The 20145-nt window shown below is 43.0% G+C and overlaps 1 protein-coding gene across 4 annotated transcripts in view; it reads left to right on the plus strand.

Moving 5' to 3' along the window:
* NTPCR (nucleoside-triphosphatase, cancer-related) overlaps nucleotides 1-20145 on the plus strand; it is a 32689-nt gene that overhangs the window by 4642 nt on the left and 7902 nt on the right. For 2 of the 4 annotated variants that reach the window (XR_006731297.1, XM_045537012.1), the window contains exons 2-4: nucleotides 172-334; nucleotides 941-1037; nucleotides 12689-12898. Coding sequence is in view for 2 of the 4 variants with exons in the window: in XM_045537012.1 (XP_045392968.1) it covers nucleotides 172-334; nucleotides 941-1004 (227 nt within the window). In the remaining 2 variants the exon portion in view is untranslated. The remainder of the gene's footprint in view (nucleotides 1-171; nucleotides 335-940; nucleotides 1038-12688; nucleotides 12899-20145) is intronic. The other 2 variants (XM_045537013.1, XR_006731296.1) reach the window with 2 other exon arrangements.

A 20145-nucleotide genomic window follows, 5' to 3' on the forward strand; every position in this document is an offset into this window, starting at 1 on the left:
AAAGAATTAATACCTGGAGCAATCAAAATTAAAATGAAATTAATATTCGTAACGTCCATTTGCAGCCCATTTCTCTACCCACCATCACTGCACTCTCAGAATCAGCAAGTGCTGCGCATGCTCTAGCAAAGGAGCACTTCCTAATTGGCTTTTTTTCTTCTTTTGTTTTAGGGGTTGGAAAAACAACATTGATCCAGAAAGCCAGTGAGGTTTTAAAGTCCTCTGGTGTGTCTGTTGATGGATTTTATACAGAAGAGGTCAGGCAGGGAGGGAGAAGAATAGGATTCGATGTCGTCACGTTGTCCGGCACTCGGGGACCTTTGTCTAGAGTCGGGTACTGACATTTCATTTCTATAGTGTTTTATAATCTAAGCTGTCCTTCCATCTGTGTCTTGGGAGCCTTTCTATTCCAATTCAGCAAGAGCTAAATTCACCAAAAGCAGACACCCTGTTGGGTCGTTGGATGCACCCTGCTCTCCCTTCAGGCTGAGCACCCCTCCCTGGGCACAGCGGTGAGCCAGATGGTCTCCTCTGTCCTGAAGAATCACAGGCCTTTAGAGATTGCTCAGGAAATGAAAACAGAGAATGAGACCGTCCTATGAAAAACAAGTATAAAAAAGTCATATTTCACTTAAAACTTACTCTACCAAGTCATACAGTCTTTTTCCTTTGTGATTGTTAGCCCTGTCTCTAGTGCCACTTTTCAGACATAGCTGATGCACTTGCTGCCTGGAGCCCCAGGATGGCCCTGCCACCGTAACTGCACAGTGCAGACAATGGAGAGGAAACTGAGTCAGATCAGCCCCGCATACCACCACTTTTTGTGTAGGTGATTTTTAAGGGTGATGTAGCATATGCATAATGCGAGAGGCTCAGTGGGGCAGCTAAAAACCAAGGGTCAGTACGGGAATCTCTCAACAAAGAATGTCTTTTCATTTAGATTAGAGCCTCCGCCTGGAAAACGTGAATGCCGAGTTGGGCAGTATGTGGTTGATATAACTTAGTTTGAGCACTTGGCGCTTCCCGTCTTGAAGACTGTGAGTATGTGCTTTCTGCTTTTTCAACGCATCCGCTCTTGGTGCATTGTGGGAATTGCTGACCATGGGGACAGAATGGCTTTTGCTGTTAAAGGGAAGCCAGTTTCGCATTTTATAGTTTAAAAGTCTTCAAGTGATTGAGTCTTAAGAATATGTAACAAAATTTGCTATCACTCTGAGCTGTAAGTAAATTCCTGTAAATTCAGCACATAGAAATATTTTATATTGTGAAGGCTCTGAGGCCCAGCTACCAGCATTCCCGAAGATAGGTCTTTTCTTTGTCTTCCCACATTTGTGTCTTACTTGGTTTCATAGAACAACAAACATTTAGCAACAGAAAATGTCATTATGTGAACATAATGGTCGGTAGTTACTGAATACCTCCCACATTCTCTGAGCACCTAACACATTATATCACCATATTACTTTTTTAAACAAACATTTAGAGATGCTGAACCAACTCCAGTTTGGAGCTGCCCAATTAATATTAATACATTGGTGTCTGCTCAAATAAACTGTCCAAAATTTAAAAAAAAAACAAAAAAAAACCATTTAAATATGCTTTTTTGAGGGGTTGAGGGGGGAAGCATTCAATCTCCTAATGTTAGGGAGAAAGCATTAGGGAGAGTCTGGGGAGAATATTCTAGATGGCAGGAACAGAAACACTGAGACCTCAGAGCGCTCGGGCAGGAGCAGGTAAGGTTGGTGAGGTGGGTGGGGCCCTGAGATGTAGGGCTTTGTGGATCATGTTAAGGAATGTGGGTTTCATTTAATCTATTATAGATTAAATGAAAGATTTAATCTATTATAGATTAAATCAAAGTAGTAACTACTACTACTTTGATTTACTACTTTGATTTACTTTTGTAAAAATTGAATGGTACAGACCTGGCTCAAGGACCAATTAAAAACCTGCCAGGGGTTTCCATGGCACCAGGAATAGAGTCCAAGATCCTTCCAGTGGCCTGGAAGGCCCTACGCTGTCTGGCCCTACTACCCTCTGACCTCGTCTCGCCATTCCCCAGGCATGCTGGTTCAGTCACGTTGCCCACACGTGCCAGGGTCACGCCAGCCTGAGTCCCTTGGCACTTGACATTTTCTTTGGTGGGCACACTGTCTTTCTAGATCGTTGCCTCTCTGTTCCTTGACATTCAGAGCTCAACCAGAATATGTGGTGGTAGTTGCCCAGAGGCTGCTGAAGATTTTAGCTGTAGCCTGCTGAGGACAGCCTCTAACTTCAGCAGGCTGGCAGTAACTTCTGGTCTGTTTCCATAGGAGGCTGCTGCTTCTCAGAGCCTGCCTGGTTCTCCTTTGCTTCCTCCTCTCCTGGCTCCTCTTCCCACATCCTTCTTTCCTGATTCCTTCCTCCTGGAACTTTCCTTCTGTCCCTGTGCTGGGGACTGTTGTGGCCGCTATACTGTGTGGGGATAGAGAAGAACGTGGTACTTTTCTCCTTCTCCCATCAAATACAACCACTCTACTTAAACGTTCAAAAGACAAGCAAAATACTTCAGATGAAATTCCAAGTGAAGACCCCGACTTTGGGCACTGGGTCAATACAGACAATTGATTTTACTTACCCGGCTCAGACAGAACAGACTGAATCCTGGGAGAAGAGTGTGCACACAGGTGCTTAATGTCTAGCTGCAAGATTATATAAGAGATCATGTGCCGACTGGATCAAGAGCTTGAATCTCTTTTTTAATTAAAAAATAAAGAAATGCATACTTATCCCAATTTTTATGTTCTGATTACCAAATGCAGACATTGACATTGCAGGTGGAACTCTTACCTAGTCATGGTCATGGATTTCTTTTCAGGAGCAGAATTTTTTCTCCTGTCATACATATTTTATTGGGATGAAGAAAGGACAAGGAATTAAGTGTTTTGCCTTTATAATAAAAAAACAAAATAACTAGGCAACAAAAGTAGGAAAGATAAACAGGTGGTCTTTAATATTGGCAATCAGAATGACCAAGTAAATTGGAAGCTTTAAAAATCACATGTAGGCAGGTGAAAGAAACCCTTCATTCCGGGTGTGTACAGTGTGTTGGTTCATAATGCACCTGTGGAAACACAAACTCTGACACTAAGTCAAGAAATATCTGTTGTGTGTAAGAAATTTCACTATGGGTGAAAGTTTGAGTTGTTATTTTTAAAATACACAAAAAACGTTAAGAAAAGTACTTGTGTGATCGGGCCAGCAGGGCTCTGGCTGTTTGCATGCAGGGCAGTAAGAATGTGGCTGGGAGCTGGCTTGCAGCTTGGGCAGGGGCAGGGCGGAGTGGATGCCCAGGCCAGACCTGGGCCCCCTTGCAGCGGTGCTCTGGGTGTATTTCCTTAGGCGAGAGTGGAGACCGAGCCAGACTGTCATGGGCACCATGAGAGAGAAACGTGAAGTGCGACTGGCCGGCATTCTAGACTCAGGAGAGTTTTCAGGAGGCCCTCAGTAGGGTTGACTCTTGCTGATTTTTTTCATTCTATGGGCAACATCTGTCTTTATGTAAAAAGTCAGCATTTATTGTTTCCCTGGGTATTAAGGTTCTGCATACTCACGGTAGAAAATTTGTACAAAAAAATGCCAAATAAAAATAAAAAAGAAAATATGAATAACTCTTAATCTCATCGCCGAGTTAGCCATTGTCAGCATGTTTTGTTTCTGCTCCTTCTCTGTGCCTAGTTTGTTTACTCAGCCATTCAGATCAGGGAAATGCCCTATGTAGTTTTATAGGCTTGATTTGTTTTTCCCTTCACGTGGTGGTGGGACATGGGAAGGGTCTCACGACATGAAAATCTTCAAAGCTGGGGTGTTTTAATGGTCGCACCACATTTCGTGGTGTGCGCTTTCTTCTCCGATTTAACTGTTACTCCCTCAGGGTTGGGCATTTAGGTTCTGTCTCACCACTGTGAGTGGCCTTTAAACCAAATACCTTCTGTATGTGGGTCCGTTTCTCTGGGTGTGATTGGTTCCCTGGGAAGGGTCTCAAAGTGGAAGTGCTGGGTGGAGGGGTGTGAACTCTCAGGGTCTTATTGGTGCCACTGTGACGGTTGTGTCACTCTGTGTCCCACTGCCAGTGCATGAGCGTGTTTGTTTTGCCGCACTTTTGCCAGCACTGAACACTGGACTGATTTTCTATACAGAAACACACAGCTTTGCTTGGATTCGCGTTTTTTAGTTACTAATGAGATTGTTTTTCAGTTGTTTATTTGATGTTTTCTTTAAATTGTTCTTCCCTTTTTTTTTGACTTAGAGACCTTTTATAAGACAGATAACCTTTCTGTATTTATTGATTGTATTTTTCTCAATTTTTCACTTTACTTTGGTGATTTCTTTTCTTTAGCATAAAGTCTGTCCCTATTCCAAATTAAGATAAAATTTTACCTGTATATTTCTTCTGTGATTTTTTAAAAACATTTACGTTTTTAATCCATCTGGATTTATTTTGAGTGCAATGTACAGTGAAACTCTCAATTGATTTTCTTCAGATACTTAGTTTACTAAAACCATCTGTTAAATAGCCCATTTCTAATTAGGTTAATATGCATCATTAATTATATTAAAATACCTATACTTGTGTATGTGTTTTTAGAGTTATCTGTTCTCTTCCATTGAACTGTTTGATTCTTGCATCAGTGCCATACTATTTTAATTACCATGGTAATTATTTGTATTATTCTTCAAAAATTGTCTTACTCATTCTTGTTTGTTCTTTCTTCCAAACTGTAGTGATGTTGGCAGTAATGATGGTGGGGGGGCAGTAGGAATAGTAGTTAACTGTGATTGAATGCAAACTATGTGCTAGGCACAAACTTGATCCTCAGAACACCATCACTGTATTCCTGTTGTACTGATGGGGAAACTGAGGCAAGGAGTAGGAAGTAACTTACCCAGGGACACACAACTTGCAAGTGAAAGAGCTGGCATGAACTGTAGAACAAGATTTTATTATCCATTAAAAACAATTGTTATGTGGAATGATTGAAACTATATAAAACTATAGTTATTTGGATATAAAGACTCTCTTATTTCAGAAAATCTTCATTCTCCACAGCTAAAAACATAGTGTCTCTCTCTCCATTCTTTCTTTCTTTCTCCTTTCTTGGTAAGGTTATTCGTAGGGCTCTTCTATTTTCTGATGCTGCTGTAATTAGGATCGTTTTTTCAGTTTTCTAATGATCAAGGCTGATAGGATAATGTTGGCCTTTTTCATAATGGTCTTTTTGACAGCTACACTGAAAGCTTTATTAAAATTTGATGCAGGGTAAGATTTAACATTTTATTGGTTTTCAGTGTATCTCTCACTCACACAAAAAGATAACACTGGATTATAATGTGTTAAAGAACAAAGGACATCTACTCGAAGCCTTGTTTTCCAGGCTGAAGGGTGTCATTTTTTACAAAGATCCATGGAAGGAATAGTAAGCTAGAATCAGAATACCCAGTGAAAACCAACATAGTTTAAACCTCATATTGCCCTGTTTTGATCAAAATAAGGCTTTAAAGCATACTTGTGTTTGAGAACAGGATCTGCTTTTGATTCTGAAATAGTCTCTGCTTCAGAAAATCTTCAAAACTTCATTTGAAGATGAGAGGACTCCTATCTAGGGAAAATTATTATTTTTTAACTCCTAAAAAAATTATTATTTTTTTTAAACACTTAGTGTTTCAGGCCACTGGGCTTTAGGAAGAGTTTAGAAAAATCAAGTTATAGTCAGAATTCATTCCTGAAATGTTGGCAGGAGCCCTTGGCATTGCTCTAGCATCTCCTTCCTTGTGGTTGGCAGAGGTGGGCTTTGTGTCTTTCTTGCCCCTCACTTAGCTTCTCTGCCTCGTGATCACGCGTCTGTATTGTAGGATCAGCCAGGGAAATGAAAAGCTATCTGGTGCAAACACAGAAATCAATTTTGAATTTGTCGGGGAAGACATTCTTTCAGAGAATCATAATAGGAGTATGAACTGAATCACTGTGAGGCTGGCCCTGCAGTTCATTTTGTAGGATTTGTCTTGGCAAACCTTCCGCTGTTTCACACCCCTGGCCTTGGGGAGGCCCTGCGGAGTTAGATGTGGCGCAGGCTGTCACCTGCCTGGGTCGGGACGCCTTCCCCTCGTGCATCTCGCAGTGACACAGAAAGGTTGCCTGCACCGGAGCAGGAGTGCGGCTGAGTTCGTGTAAGCTGTTGCCTTTTCCCGTTTCACTCACCTGCCTTGTCCCGTTTCCAACCCTCGCTGCCCTCCTGCACACATTTGCCTAGAGCCCCACACTCTGTCGGAAGGAAGTTCACATGCGAGGAGTTGGTTTTTTCCTTGACTCTCATACTGAGAAAATGTACATGTGTGCCTTTTTCTCTTCTTGTACTGATTCCAATTTTTTTAAACTTCATTTGGATATAATTTTATTCCTAGAGAAAGTTTCAAGAATAAGAGTTGTGTAAGAACACCTGTGTACTCATTATCCAGAGTCACCTATTTTTGTCATTTTTACTCTTTGCCTTATTTTTCGCTTACTCTCCCTCTGTGTGTGTGCGCATTTATGTTTGTATAAATACATAAATTGTGGGTGGGACGTGACCATTTGAGGATATCTTACAGTCATCACGGCGCTTTACTCCTAAATCTTCAGTATGTTTTTCCTAAAAATAAGGATATGCTCTTACTTAATCGATATTGGTATCAACCTCAGTACATTTTACATTGAGAAAATACTGAAGTCAACTGCTGGCATGCCAGTCTTGTCAGTTGACTCAACAATGAGCTCTTTAACCTTTCCTTTCCTCCAGTCCCGGATCCAGTCTAGGGTCAAGTATTACTTTTAGTTGTCACATCCCCATAACCTCCTTTAATCTGGAACATTTCCTCGGTCGTTCCTTATCTTTCAGGACATTGACATTTTTGAAGAATACAGTTCTATTTTAGTAGAAAAACTTCCTCTTTTGGAGATTTTCTGATGTTTCCTCCTGACTAGAGGCAGCTGGAATACTACATTTCTCATGAATATCTTATCTGGAGCCATGTGGTGTTTGGTGATATTAATTTTGATTACCTGATCAAGGAATTGTTCAGTTTCTCCTCTGGATAGTTACAATTTTTTTTAAACTGACGAGCAGTGAGTAGGGAGACACTTTAAGACCATGCACATCGTCCTCATCAGATTTCCCCTAGCCAACTCCAATTTTATCTGAACTTTATTAGATCATCTTAAGATAAAAATAATTTTCTCTTGAGGCTTTAACTGGCAAGCAAATTTAACTACTGTCTTTTGAAATACTTTCTCTAACAAGGTGAGCAGTAATCAACAAATGTAAGATTACTATACATTGAAAAGCTGAACTAAAAAAGCCATAATGGTTGATTTTTTTTTTTTTTCCTGCTCTAAGCTGTGCTTCTCTCTATTTGTGTCCTGTTACCGCTGTTAGTTAGAAAAGTCATCACCATTTTACGGTAGCAAAAACAATCAATTTTCTCCTCCAGGCAATTTCTAATAAAGAAAATGATACCAGGCATCAAAGATACCAAACATTTATCTGAAGTTTAAATGTTGATTAAAATTTTTACAAAGCAAGTGAAAAATTCTTTTTAAAAATTTAGTTTTTGTAAACACTGTCAGGTGATAAGGAGGTGGCAGGGATTAGGATACATTAGGTTGCCCGGTCGTAGCTTTTCTGCCGCGTGCCCTGGGTGTGCCCCTGCCAGGGAGTAGGGGTCCCTTGACCTTCAGTTGTCTCCGCTTGCTACAGTGGGCTGTTCTCTGTGCCTGCTTGATGAGAGGATGCTGATGATTGTAATTCTTCTCAGACCCAAAATATGTGGTTCTTTTTGAGTAATTTAGAGCAATATGACTGCTCCAAATAAATTGAGGTTTTTGTGTTTATGCCTCTGTAGATTCCTAGAAACTAGAGTTCTGTTCCTTGTCATTGGAGAAAAAAAGCAATTTCTTCATGGATGGCTGGATTTCTTAGATACAGTTCTTTCCTTATTTCAGAGTGAAAGTGTGCAGGCATGTGGCACACAGGGTGTGGAAGGGGACTTTGGAGTCAGGTGATCTTGGATTTGACTCTGGCTCTGTCACTGTGCTCTCAGTGACTTTGGGGAAGTCACTTAACCTCTGACTTTGTTTTCTCATCTGTAAAATGGCAGTGCTGATACCTGCCCTGGGAAGTTGCTGGGAAGACTGAACGCGATGATGTTTGTACAGTGCCAGAGCCCCTGGCTCCTCCAGGGTGCTAAGCACAGCGAGAGTTGCGGAGCTGAGTGACGTGATGGGTGGCGGTACCTTGGGGGCAGCCTGCCGTCACAGCTTGATTTGTGTTTGCCAGGGAGCCCGGGGCCAGAGTGTGGCTGTCATCTGTCACGGAGTCCAGGAGCCCAAATGCCCAGACTGGTCCCCAGGTGCCGGGGTCACAAGGGGTCCTGGGTTCTCCATCCGCTGGGCTGACGGGCAGCCAGTAGATGCCGTTTCAGTCCCAGGATAGTTCTTGGAGCTGGGAAAAACACCATGAGCCCAGTCGGGTGCTCTTTGATCATGTGTGGGTGAGCCCCCAAAAGCCACTTGGGACATCCAGGAAGAGTGTCAGAACTAGTCTGAGCCCTGGGGTGGGGCTGTCTGGTGTGACTGGGCAGCAGCTTCTGCCCAGAGTGTGCCTCGGTGGGCAAGGGATGGCTGCAGGGTGCATCCCAGTCTAGACATCTTATCCTGCGTGCCCCCGGATGACACAGTCCACGTGCCACCAGACAGCGGAGGGATTCTGAAACTTGAAGGCTTAGAAGAAACACAAAGTCTGACTGCAGCCTTGCATTGTTAGCTGGTAACTTCAGGGGGTGAGGAGTCGTGGGCTGGCTTAGAGGTGGCTGCTGTTATCACCATGTGCCTTTCTGCGTCCCCAGAACTTGTGGCTATTTGGGGGAAGGACTGCAGTTCTGCTGCCTAATTTCTGGCAAACACCCCCTGGTACCTCTCATGACTTTAAATACTTGCCATCCTAGACAGGCAAGCTCAGAAACCAGTCTGTGTGTATCTGTCTGATACTTAAATAAACAAAAACAAAAAAATTAATGCCACCAGAAATATTTATTATGCAAATAATTCAGAATAAGGCAAAGACTACTTTAATTAGCTTGCTCTTAGTTCAATATTTTGGTTAAATGAAACTGATTATTTTATATTTACATTTTCTTTGTAGTTTTAAAAGTACATCTAAAGATAAACAAAGGACCAAAAGAAAGAAAATCACACTATTTTTAGGTCCCTGGTACAACTGATATGAAGATACTTGCTCTAAGACAATCTAATCTTTCTGGAAAGCAGACTAGATGTGTGTAACCAACACTATAAAGTTATTCATAGCTTCTCTTACCACTGGCTGGTCCATTTTGGGACTCTGTCTCAAGGAAATATCTTCTCTCCCAGAACAAGGGAACTAAAAGTGTGCTCTGCATGGAGAAGTTCTTCTCACTCTTTGTGACTGGAAATTTATAATCAGCTGAAATGTAAGCCTGAGAGGGGCGTGGCCAGGAAGGCCGGTGAGTGACAGGGACTGCAGTGTGGCCCTGGGAAGCCATGAGCCTGTGCTGTGCTCTGGGGCAAGGGTGTCAGGGGAGTAAAGGGCCCTGCCCACATGGCGTGTGCACCCCAGATGGCGTGTGCTCCATGATTGTAGCCGAGAGAGTTCTGCACGTGCTCCCTACCCCGGCAGCTTCAAGGTTACTCCAGGAGATCGTTCAGCATCTCCCACCCCTGGAAACGTAGGTTCCTGACCAGCTTCACACCTGGGCCCCTAGTGCTGTGAAAGCTGTGTCTTTATCAACTCAGAATTTAGCACAATGTAAACGGGGTCAGTGTTTGTTCACTGACTTATTTGTTTGTTTCCCTCTAAAGTTGCTTGAATTTATATAGAAATAAAACAGTTCTGAACATAGTAGTGGTTGTTTTTTAGGCTCTCGAATACATGGTCACGTGCTGTTAGAAAAACAAGCGGCCTGTTGACAGGCCTCAGAGTGGCTCTGCATCTGACGTTGTCTCAGCTGAGTGTGAATAACTTGGATCTTTTTATTAAAGATTGAAGACCTATTTTTGAGATTCCTGAAGTTCCTCAATTATAAAAGTCCCTAATTCTGGATAGGATGAGGATTTTATATAAGCTAGGGTTTTAAAATGAACATTTTTAATTGATAGAAAATAATGTGTGCATGTGTGTCCAGATAGACAGCTTTGTGCTGAAACTTAAATAATACAGATGAGCTGTCACTGGTGAATGCTCTAATCTAGAGGATTGCAGGAAGGTTGGTTGTGCCGTGTGTTTAATACCGACATGTGCATTCGACTGCCCACATGTATACACTCAAATACGTGTGCACGTGCATGGATATACACGTATTCTTTCATATCACTTCTTGTCTGATTTGCCACCTTGCAAAACTAATGCCAAAATAGAGCTTTATTTGGCTTGCAGATCGTAGCCTCCAGAAAGATGACATTTACAATTACTCATTTTTTCTGGAGGTAGCAAAATATCCCTGGTAAGGGTCAGGTCAGTTGGAGTGGCCTACTTCCATGAAGACAGAAACCTTCCTGTGGGATTGTCTGTTTTTGTGGTCACAGACTGGTGGCTGATAGCTGTTTTATTTCTCCCAACTTTGGCATTCATTTTTGAAGAAAAATCCTAGCATAAATAGTGACTCACTCCACAGATTTCTTTCTTTCCACCCCAGCCCCACCAGCGGAGGGCAGCATTGGCCCCTGTAGCTTTCCACTTCTCTGTCCCGGAGCATGAGTGAGTTCCATGAGAGAGACAAAGGTGACAACGCGTGTCCTTGCTCTAAGAGGGGAGGTCAGGCGTGTGTACAATAACACTATAGAAAGGTAAAAATGAAGTGTTGGAAGAATATTTCGTATGTGTATATTAAGTAGGGAAATAGAGTACCACTTACGTAAAAGTCTGAAAAATGCTACTCTAATGCTTCCCTCCCGTTACACCTGGGGTTTAGGCCCCACTATCTCATTTTGTCTGACGTGTGGTCCTGACTGCACGCAGCCGTCAGTCTCTCTAGCACAACTTCGATTCATCCCTGGCTTAGACCCTTTCAGCTGTGGGACAAAATCCTCACCCCTGTGTGTACCATTCAGGCCTTCGGGATCCGGCACCGCAGCCCATCTGTCACTGGCTGCCACCAGTTGCAGTGTGCCCCCTGCCACCAGCCACACTGTACCGTACGTTGCTTTTGCATTTGGAATTTGAGCAAAATCTAGCTTAACTCAGACATGCCCTCTGGGACTGTACTGCTGTCATTATTTCAGGAGTCTAAGAACCGTGGTGAAGAATGCTTTGTAAGTCAGCTTTACATACGGTTTTCAAAATATTCATTTATACAAACACATGAAAATGTATTTGTTATTCAGCATTCATTCAAGTGTTTATTGTATGTTCTGTTATGTCCCTTGTATGGAAGGACCAAGCAAAGTCTTATTAGCTTTCTAGAGAGGACACGTGAATTAGTTCTATGTTGCTGTGTAAGCAATTACTTCCAAATTTTAGCAGCTTAAAACAACAGATGCTTACTGTTTTATGCATTATCTGAGGATCAGGAATCCAGGTACAGCTTAGCTGGGTGGTTCTAGCTCTGAGGCTCTCAGGAGGCTGCGGACTGTCAGCTGGAGCTGTGGTCCTCTGAGGCTTGACGGGAAGGCCTTGCTTCTGAGCCCACTCACGTGGTTGCTGGCACAGTCGGTTCCCCTTGGCTGCTGGCGTGAGGCCTCAGTGACTCACCGCATGGACCATGTTGGCTGCCTGAGCGTCCTCACAACATGGCAGCTCTCTTCCCCAGAATGAGGGATTCGAGAAAGGGAGCCCAAGACGGAAATAGCATTCTTTTTTTACCTGATTTCAAAAATGACGTACTGTTACTTCTGCCACATTCTAGTGGGCACACAGATCAACCCTGGTACTGCATGGGAGGGGACTACACAAGGGTAAGTCTTGGAGGCCAGCTGCCACGCCTGTTCCCAGTGGGATTTTCGAGGAAGTAATGGCTATGAATTGGAATAAAGTCAGTAGAAAGGGAATCTGAGTTTTAAAGAGCACAACTGTAGTGAACTTTTTTTTCTTTTAACCAAGACTCCTTTCCTTTTAATTTTCACTTCTTTGAACCAGCTCTTACAGACCACATCATGCAATACACAGGCATCTGCCTGTAGCAGATTATCTCCTCCTCGGTAGACAGGGAATCTCATATGACTGAAAATATTTTTTAAAAAGAGGCCAGTGTTATTAATAAGGGCTTCGAGGCTTGCTGTCTCATTTCTTTTAAACCTGAGGTATTTGGGTGTACTTATATACACTTATTTTCTGAGTGTATATAAATATAAAGCTTGGCATTGTTGGAATCATTCTGGAGGAATAAAATTTACAAGAAAAACTTGGTGCGTCAGGGAATTGAATTTTCTGGGTGCTGCAATCTCCAAGGGAGCCCTTCTGGATTAGTTCTGCAATTACTTGCTCCTCTTGGACCATGAGAACCGTCCCTGACTTCCAAAGTGTAGCTGATTCAGCCTGGTGTGACTGGTGTGACTTGGTTTGTGGATGATTAGGGGTGGGGCCCAGGGGCCCTTTGATTAAGGTGACTTTGGCGTCCCATCGAGTGTCTTTGTCATCCTCAGGCAGGCTCCAGCGGCAGCCCCGGGCGGAGAGTGTGTGTCATCGATGAGATTGGGAAGATGGAGCTCTTCAGTCAGCCTTTCATCCAGGCAGTTCGTCAGACGCTGTCCACCCCAGGGACTGTAATTCTTGGCACGATCCCAGTCCCTAAAGGAAAACCGCTGGCCCTTGTGGAAGAAATAAGAAACAGAAGTGACGTGCAGGTGTTTAGCGTGAGTACAGCCAGCCCTCTGTACCTGTGGGCATGGAGCAGGTGATGTGAAACAGCATACGGCTCTAAAATGTATCTTTGGCTTTGAATTACCATCCCCCCCATGCTGGAATATAGGTGCATCTAACTTTATAGAAATTTACAGAACTTAAGCTGTACCTCTGCTTGAGGAAAAGACAGACTCACTGGTAGGGGGGCCGCTAGCATCCCCAGCTGTGCTGGCTGCTTTCTGCTTCCCCGTCTCCCGTCGGACCCCGGGACCTCTCTGGGGTCAGAACCGCAGGATCTAAGGTGCTTGTTCTAAGCACATCTCTTCAGATTGGGCCATAGAGGTTTGGTTTTAAAGGTTCCCCTTTTAAACTGCCCCACTTCTGCTCGCGGGGAAGGGTGGCTCCAGCGCCAGTGGAACCCTGGCTTCTAGATGCTGCCAAGCAGCCCTGGCCGGCAGCGCCTCCCACAGGGATGCAGACGTGCTGCCTGCATTGCTCAGTACAGTGGCCGTAGCCACCTGTGGCCATTCATGTTTAAATTAATTAAATAAAATGGAAAATGTAGTTTCTGAGTCACACCAGCCACATGTCACGTGCTCAGTGGCCACGTGCGGCTGCTGGGGTAGGTGGCGCGGCTGTGGGGTCTGCCGCTCAGTGTGAAGGCTGCAGACCGGCCCCACAGGCAGCTGGCGTGTGCACGTGTGGGCCTCGCCCTGACCTGAGGAACCCAGCTCTCTGGGGACGGGCCCCATAATCTCTGTTTAAGCAAGAGCTCAGGAGGTTCTTCGGCCCCGTGCAGTTTGAGAAGCACTGCTCTAGGCCACACGTGAGACGAGGGTTTGGAGCACGTCAGCCAGTGGCAGCGTCTGAGACACGGGCAAAGACTCTTGTGGCATTGCTGGCACTTTGCCTGAATCCTTGCCTTTCTCTCACCACTGTCTGTTTCATTCTCAGTTGTATATTGTCTTGCCCAATTCTCCTTACTTTGTCCGTCAGTGACAGCCATGCCCTTGGCTGAGCTCTGTTCCTACCCCTCACTCTCTACCGCTCAGTTTAAAAGACCCCTGGCCCTGCAAGTGACAAGTGAGCGAGTCAGGCAGGCAGGGCCACTCTTGTCAGAGAGAGTAGAGAGTGAGTATACTATGAGCACCTTACATCACTGATCATTGCAATCACTGGTTAAAATGTCACCATGGCCCACTATCCCTAATAGGACATCCACATGTTGCCACCAAAGTATCGTGGGTTCTGGCAACAAATAATGGTTAGGGTTACGCAGGCCAGACTTGGGAAAATGTGTGCATTCTTTCATTTATTTATTCATTCAGTCTTCTGTAAATCCTGCTTGCACATCTGTGTGCTGGGCATCATTCTCAGTCTTGGGGATACTGTGGTGAATCAAACTGGCCAAGTTCTTGCCCTCATGGAGCTTGCATTCTAGTGGAAGAGCTGGATACCAAAAATGTCAGCAGACAAATTAAGCAATTTCAGATACTGATAAAGGCAAAGAAAAGAAACCAGGGCAGTGTGGCAGTTGGGGGCAGGAGTAGAGAGAGGGATCGAAGGAGGGTCTCTCCAAAGAAGTGACATTGCAGCTGAGACCTAAGAGCCCTGAGAGGTCAGTCTTCAGTGACATCCTTGAAAAGTCCCTGGAGCTCTTGTTTTTAGAGTTCTCTGACTCTTACTTCACATGGCTTCCACATTAGAATTTTTGGTTGTAATTATAGAGTTTCTGTGGGAATTGAGGCAATGAATGGTGAAAGATCATGAAGGAAAATTAGTTTTCAGATCAGATAGGTTCCAGACTGGAAGACTGGGTGCTTGTTGGTGTTAAACTCTGGGGTTGGCTATCTCTGCACCCTAATCCAATCTAATAGTCTTAAGCAGGGATTGAGGGGGGTTGACTGCTATGTCCAGAAATAAACATCTTAGGTTAATATCACATTTCCTCCTCTGACACTGGAAATTATTCTCCAGGCAAGGTAATCATCACTCCTAATGATCTGTAAATAAAGTGATTAACTTTGAGTTAATTATGTAAGAGATAGGGGCTGACACATGCTGTTATTTTTGTGCTGTTTGGGGATTTGTGTGGTCCTTTGTTCCTGTTTTATAAATGAAGAGCTTCATTTTCTTTATCTGCAAACTTAAGGGTTGGATTAGATGTAGTCTTGGAGTAAGGAGAGATGTCCAAAGGACGTGGTTCTTGGGCAGGTTTTTGAAGGAGGAAATGGGGAAAAAAAGGAAGAGTATTCCAGGTAAGGATATAAGCTATGTAAAGGGGTGGGGAACAGCCTTCTCTTGCTACCGGGTGAGGATGCATAGTGCAAAGATGGGGCTGAGCTCATGATAATGGGGGAAGTAAGTATACCACACAAAGTTTTGTTCTTCACAGTGTTTGGTGAACAGAGCATTACTTTTCAAAAAAACACCTGAGAACACTTCCAGTTCTAGAAAAGATGGAAGAAGCATACTTCTCCCTATTTTTCCTGCTAATTGCAGCCCCAAAATCTTGGATGTTATGTATAAAACAAGCATAAGAAGACCTGACTGGTGAAGAGAAAGAGGCAGACGGGCTAGGAACCTCAGGACCCAAGGAGTAACACCACAGACTCAATTGAAAATCACTTGTCACACTGAGAACCAGGGATATCTAAATTTGAATGAGAAAAGACAATCAGCTCATCTCCACAGCAAGATGATGCAGATGTTGGACTTCTAGGGCAAGTATTTTAAAACAGCTATCGTTAAAATTCTTCAGTGATCAGTGATATTCACGCTTGAAACAAATGAACGATAGAAAGTCTCAGCAAAGAAATGGATAATTTCAGCAAAAATATACAAGAATCAAATGAAAACTTTAGAACTATAAAATATAATACCCAAATCAAAAAGTTCCTCACCAGCAGCATAGAGATGACAGAAGAAAGAATCTGAACTTGAATGTAGAATAATAGAAATTACCCAACAAAGAACAGAGTAAAAAAAGAAACAGAGCCTGAGGGACCTGTGGTAACAAAAGATCTACCATTCATGTCATTGGAAGGCTGGGTTGGGGGCGGGGAGGAAGTGTGTGGAGCTGAAAAGTGTGTGAAGAAATAATGGCTCCAGTTTCCCCGTATTTGGCAAAAGACATAAACCTACAGTTTTAATGAACCCGAAGAGGATAAATCCAGAGAAATCCATGCCAAGACATCATAGTCAAACTTCTGAAAATTAAAGACAAAGTCTTGAAAGCAGTGAAAGAAAAACTACACCTCTGTGGGGTAAAAATAATACAGGTGACAGCAGATTTCTCATCAGAAGCCATGGAGGCCAGAAGGAAGTGGTACATTTTTCAAGTGTTGAAAGAAAAGAACTGTCAACCCATGATTCTATAGCCAGTGAATTTATCCCTCAGGAATGAGAGGAGAATGAAGACATTCACATATAAAGGAAACTAAGAGAATTTGTCTCGAGCAGACTTACTCTAATATAATGGCTAAAGGAAGTCCTCTAATCAGAAAGGAAATAATAAAAGAAGGAGTCCTGGAACATCAGGAAGACAGAAAGAACAATGGAAAGAATAAAGCTATGGGTGAATACAGTAGGCTTTTCTTCTCTTGAGTTTTTAAAAATTATATTTGACAATGGAGGCAAAAAATGATAACATTCTCTTATGTGTTAAAAAAAAATGAAAAAAAAAAATGAATGAACAATACCTGAGGAGGAAAGTAACATCCCCATTGATAGAATCTTTGGTACCTCCTATTCTCTAGTAAAGTATCCCTACAAGAAGTTGGCTGTGGAATATTCTTATTCATCTATTCAGTAAATATTGAGCATCCACTATGTGCCAGGTACTGCTTTATTCACTGGAGGCTCAGCAGTGGACAAAACTCCATGGTGCCACAGAGTGGGAGGAGACCTGCTAAACACGCCCCTGTGTAACGTGGCAATAGGGTGCTTTGGAGAAAGGAGAGAAGGATAGGGTGGACGAAGTTGGCTGGGGGGAGAGGCTGTATTATCCAGGGTGGTCAGGGGAGGTCTCTCTGAAAAAGTGCTGTTTGAACACAGGCCTGAAGGTAATAAGAGTATGAGCCTAATGGACATCTGGGAGAAGAGCGATGTTTTAGTCCCTTTGATGCTGCTCTAACAGAATACCTGGGACTGGGTAATTTATAAGAAATGTAGGTTTATTTCTTCCAATTCTGGGAAGTCCAAAGTTGAGACGCCTGTATCAGAGGAGGGCCTGCTTACTGCATCGTCCCATGGCAGAAGACAGAAAAACGAGAGAGCACAGACGAGAGAGAAGGGTAGGGGGCTGAACTCATCCTTTCATCTGGAATCCACTCCTGCAGTAACTAACCCACTCCTGGCCATGACGGCATTAATCTGTTAAAGAGGGCAGAGTTCTCATGACCTAATCTCCTTTTAAACATCTCACCTCTCAACATTGTTGCACCTGGGGCTAAGTTTTTAACGCGTGAGCTTTGGAGGACACGTTCAAACCATAGCAAGTGACTTAACTATTTCTTCAATAATTTGTTTATTTGTTTTTAAGAACTCTAAGAGGATATTACCATTGTATTCCTTTGAGTTTTTATGAGAGTATGTCATTGATTTTGCTGCCTTCTAGTTAATGTCATAAGGTATCAATGATGTTATGGCAACTTTAGATCTTGAAGCATGCAGCCACATAGTATGATTAAGCCAGGCATTTAGACCATGGGATGTACATGTTCTTGGCAGCAGTGTGCAGATGTTATCTGGTTTTGCAGGCTGCTTGCATGCTATCTCACTGTCTACTGACTTACTTACTATGATCAATGATTGCACACTCTGCTCAGTCTCTTCTGTCCCCTCCCCCTCCTTGTGGGTTTTTTTTAACAAGAATCTGAGTTGGAGGATATCATAAGTTTGTCTTTCCATCTTGGTTGGCCTAGGTATTGTGAGACAGCACTTCACTTATCTGCTTGACACAGATACAGTACCAAGTCCTGCTTATATTCTAACTTTAAGGATTGTCTTCTGGTTAATAGAAGGGTAGTCTTGGTAATGTAGAAACTTCCGCCATGTTGCAGGTTTGGTATTGACAGTGGCCTTCCTGAAGGTTATGTTGCTCTTTCAGAAGTTCTCTCAAATTCCTTTTCTCATTCTTCCAGGGTTTACTGCTCTCCAAATATAACCACTGAATATTGTTTTTGTTTTTAACATTTCAGTATTTCATTATTTGGGGCTAATTGTGAAAAAACATTTAATAATAATATTAATGCTATAGAGGCAAGAAATGGAGGTCTTTGTTGGTTCAAGGTCACTGGAAAGAGCTGGGTGTACTTTTTTCATAGTTTTCTAATTAACAACATGAAAAAAAATTGTTTTAATCCTTGCTAGTAACTTCTCACAACAAAGTTAAGAGTTTGGTCATCTTAGTGGCATTTAGAAAGCATATTTCACTCTGTGTCCTTTGAAATACCTCCTGGAGGGGAATGCTGGAAAACATTACCTGATGAGGGGGCAGAAGGGAGGCCTGGAGCTTGTGGAGCATTTATATGGAATACTGCGGTGGCTGCCAGTCACTGAGCCCTTGGTGCTAGGTGCTGTGCTAGTACTGCCAGTAGATTAGTACGTGTAGACTTCATGGTAACCTCTTGAGCTAATAAGCACCATAATCTCCATTTCATACATGAGACGGTTGAGGCATAGAGAGGTTATATAACTTGTCCACGGTCATTCGGTTACTAGTTGGTGGAGAGATGACTCAAACCTTGGTCTGGCTGATTCTAAAGCCTGAGCATTAGCGTAATCTTGCTATATTGTTGCCTTCATTAATAGGAATTATTCAGGTGATTTTCCCATAAAAGCTCAGATTCTTAGAAATTATTTGGTTTTCTATCTTATAAAAATGTTAATATATCTAGAATCTGTTTTCAATTTCTGAATTCAGAACTACCTGTACTTGCTTTTTCCATAAAGCAATTGTTATTTCTTTTTTAGTTTTAATTTGTGGGTTTCAGGATCATGAGAATAATGGGTACTAGGTCTCCACTTCCCTTTGATTTGGCTCACCAAGCATGACATAAACTATTTTCATCTCACCAGGAATCTGATGCTGCCCTCTGGGCCCTTGCACTTCCGTTCTGTAAATGCAAAGTCAGAGTTGGGAGCTCATCTGCCACTTCTGGATTAAAGGTCAATAGGTTGGCTCAATCAGGAAGAAATAGAATTCCTGAACAGACCAATATCAAGTACTGAAATTGAAGTAACAATAAAAAACCTTCCTAAAAAGAAAAGTCCCAGACCAGATGGTTTCACACCTGAATTTTACCAGACCTACAAAGAAGAACTGGTGCCTATCCTGCAGAAATCATTCCACAACATTGAGAACGAAGGAATTCTCCCCAACATGTTTTATGAAGCCAACGTCACCCTGATAACCAATCTCAGGAAAGGATGCAACAAAAAAGAAAACTATAGACCAATATCCCTTATAAGTATAGATGCAAAAATTCTCAACAAAATCCTAGCAAACTGAATTCAGGTGCTTATCAAAAAAATAATCCATCACAACCAAGTGGGCTTTATCCCAGAGATGCAGGGATGGTTCAACATAGGCAAATCTATAAATGTAATTGACCACATAAATAGAAGCAAAAACAAAGACCATATGATCCTGTCAATAGATGCAGAAAAAGCATTTGACAGAATTTAGCACCCTTTTATGATAAGAATGCTTAAGAAAATAGGCATAGATGGGACTTACCTAAAAATGATACAAGCCATATATGACAAACCCACAGCCAACATCATGCTGAACTGGGAAAAATTGAAAGCACATCTCTGTCTGCCGCACCTTGCCCAGGAGCGTGTGTTGAGTGGATGGGTGGTGTGGGGTCAGGCAGGAAGGCACAGTGATGGGAGAAGAGGCAGCCCTACCCTCACCCTGGGCACTGCACTCTTTGGGACTGTGGGTATAGTGAAGGAAAGAAAAATAAAAGGCAGATTGTCAGGCAAAGCTTGGGTTATCTCTGTTACTTTTGTTTTTATAACAGTATAAGAGGACACAGGCTGGCATCAGGGGGCTGAGGAACAGTATGTCCCATGGCTCCTTCACTCCTCTGGGCTGCCACTTCCTCATTTTCCAAATGCACCATCGACTGAGGTCAGAAGCCCTTGCAACACTCAGATTCCCTAAATTCGTGGACAGACGAATAGAGCATCCCAGGATTCTGGGCACTCTCCCGGGCCCGGCTGGGCCGTGGGTTCTCCTGACTCGCTC

This window comes from Lemur catta, chromosome 25, assembly GCF_020740605.2.
Source record: "Lemur catta isolate mLemCat1 chromosome 25, mLemCat1.pri, whole genome shotgun sequence".
Lineage (NCBI taxonomy): Eukaryota > Metazoa > Chordata > Mammalia > Primates > Lemuridae > Lemur > Lemur catta.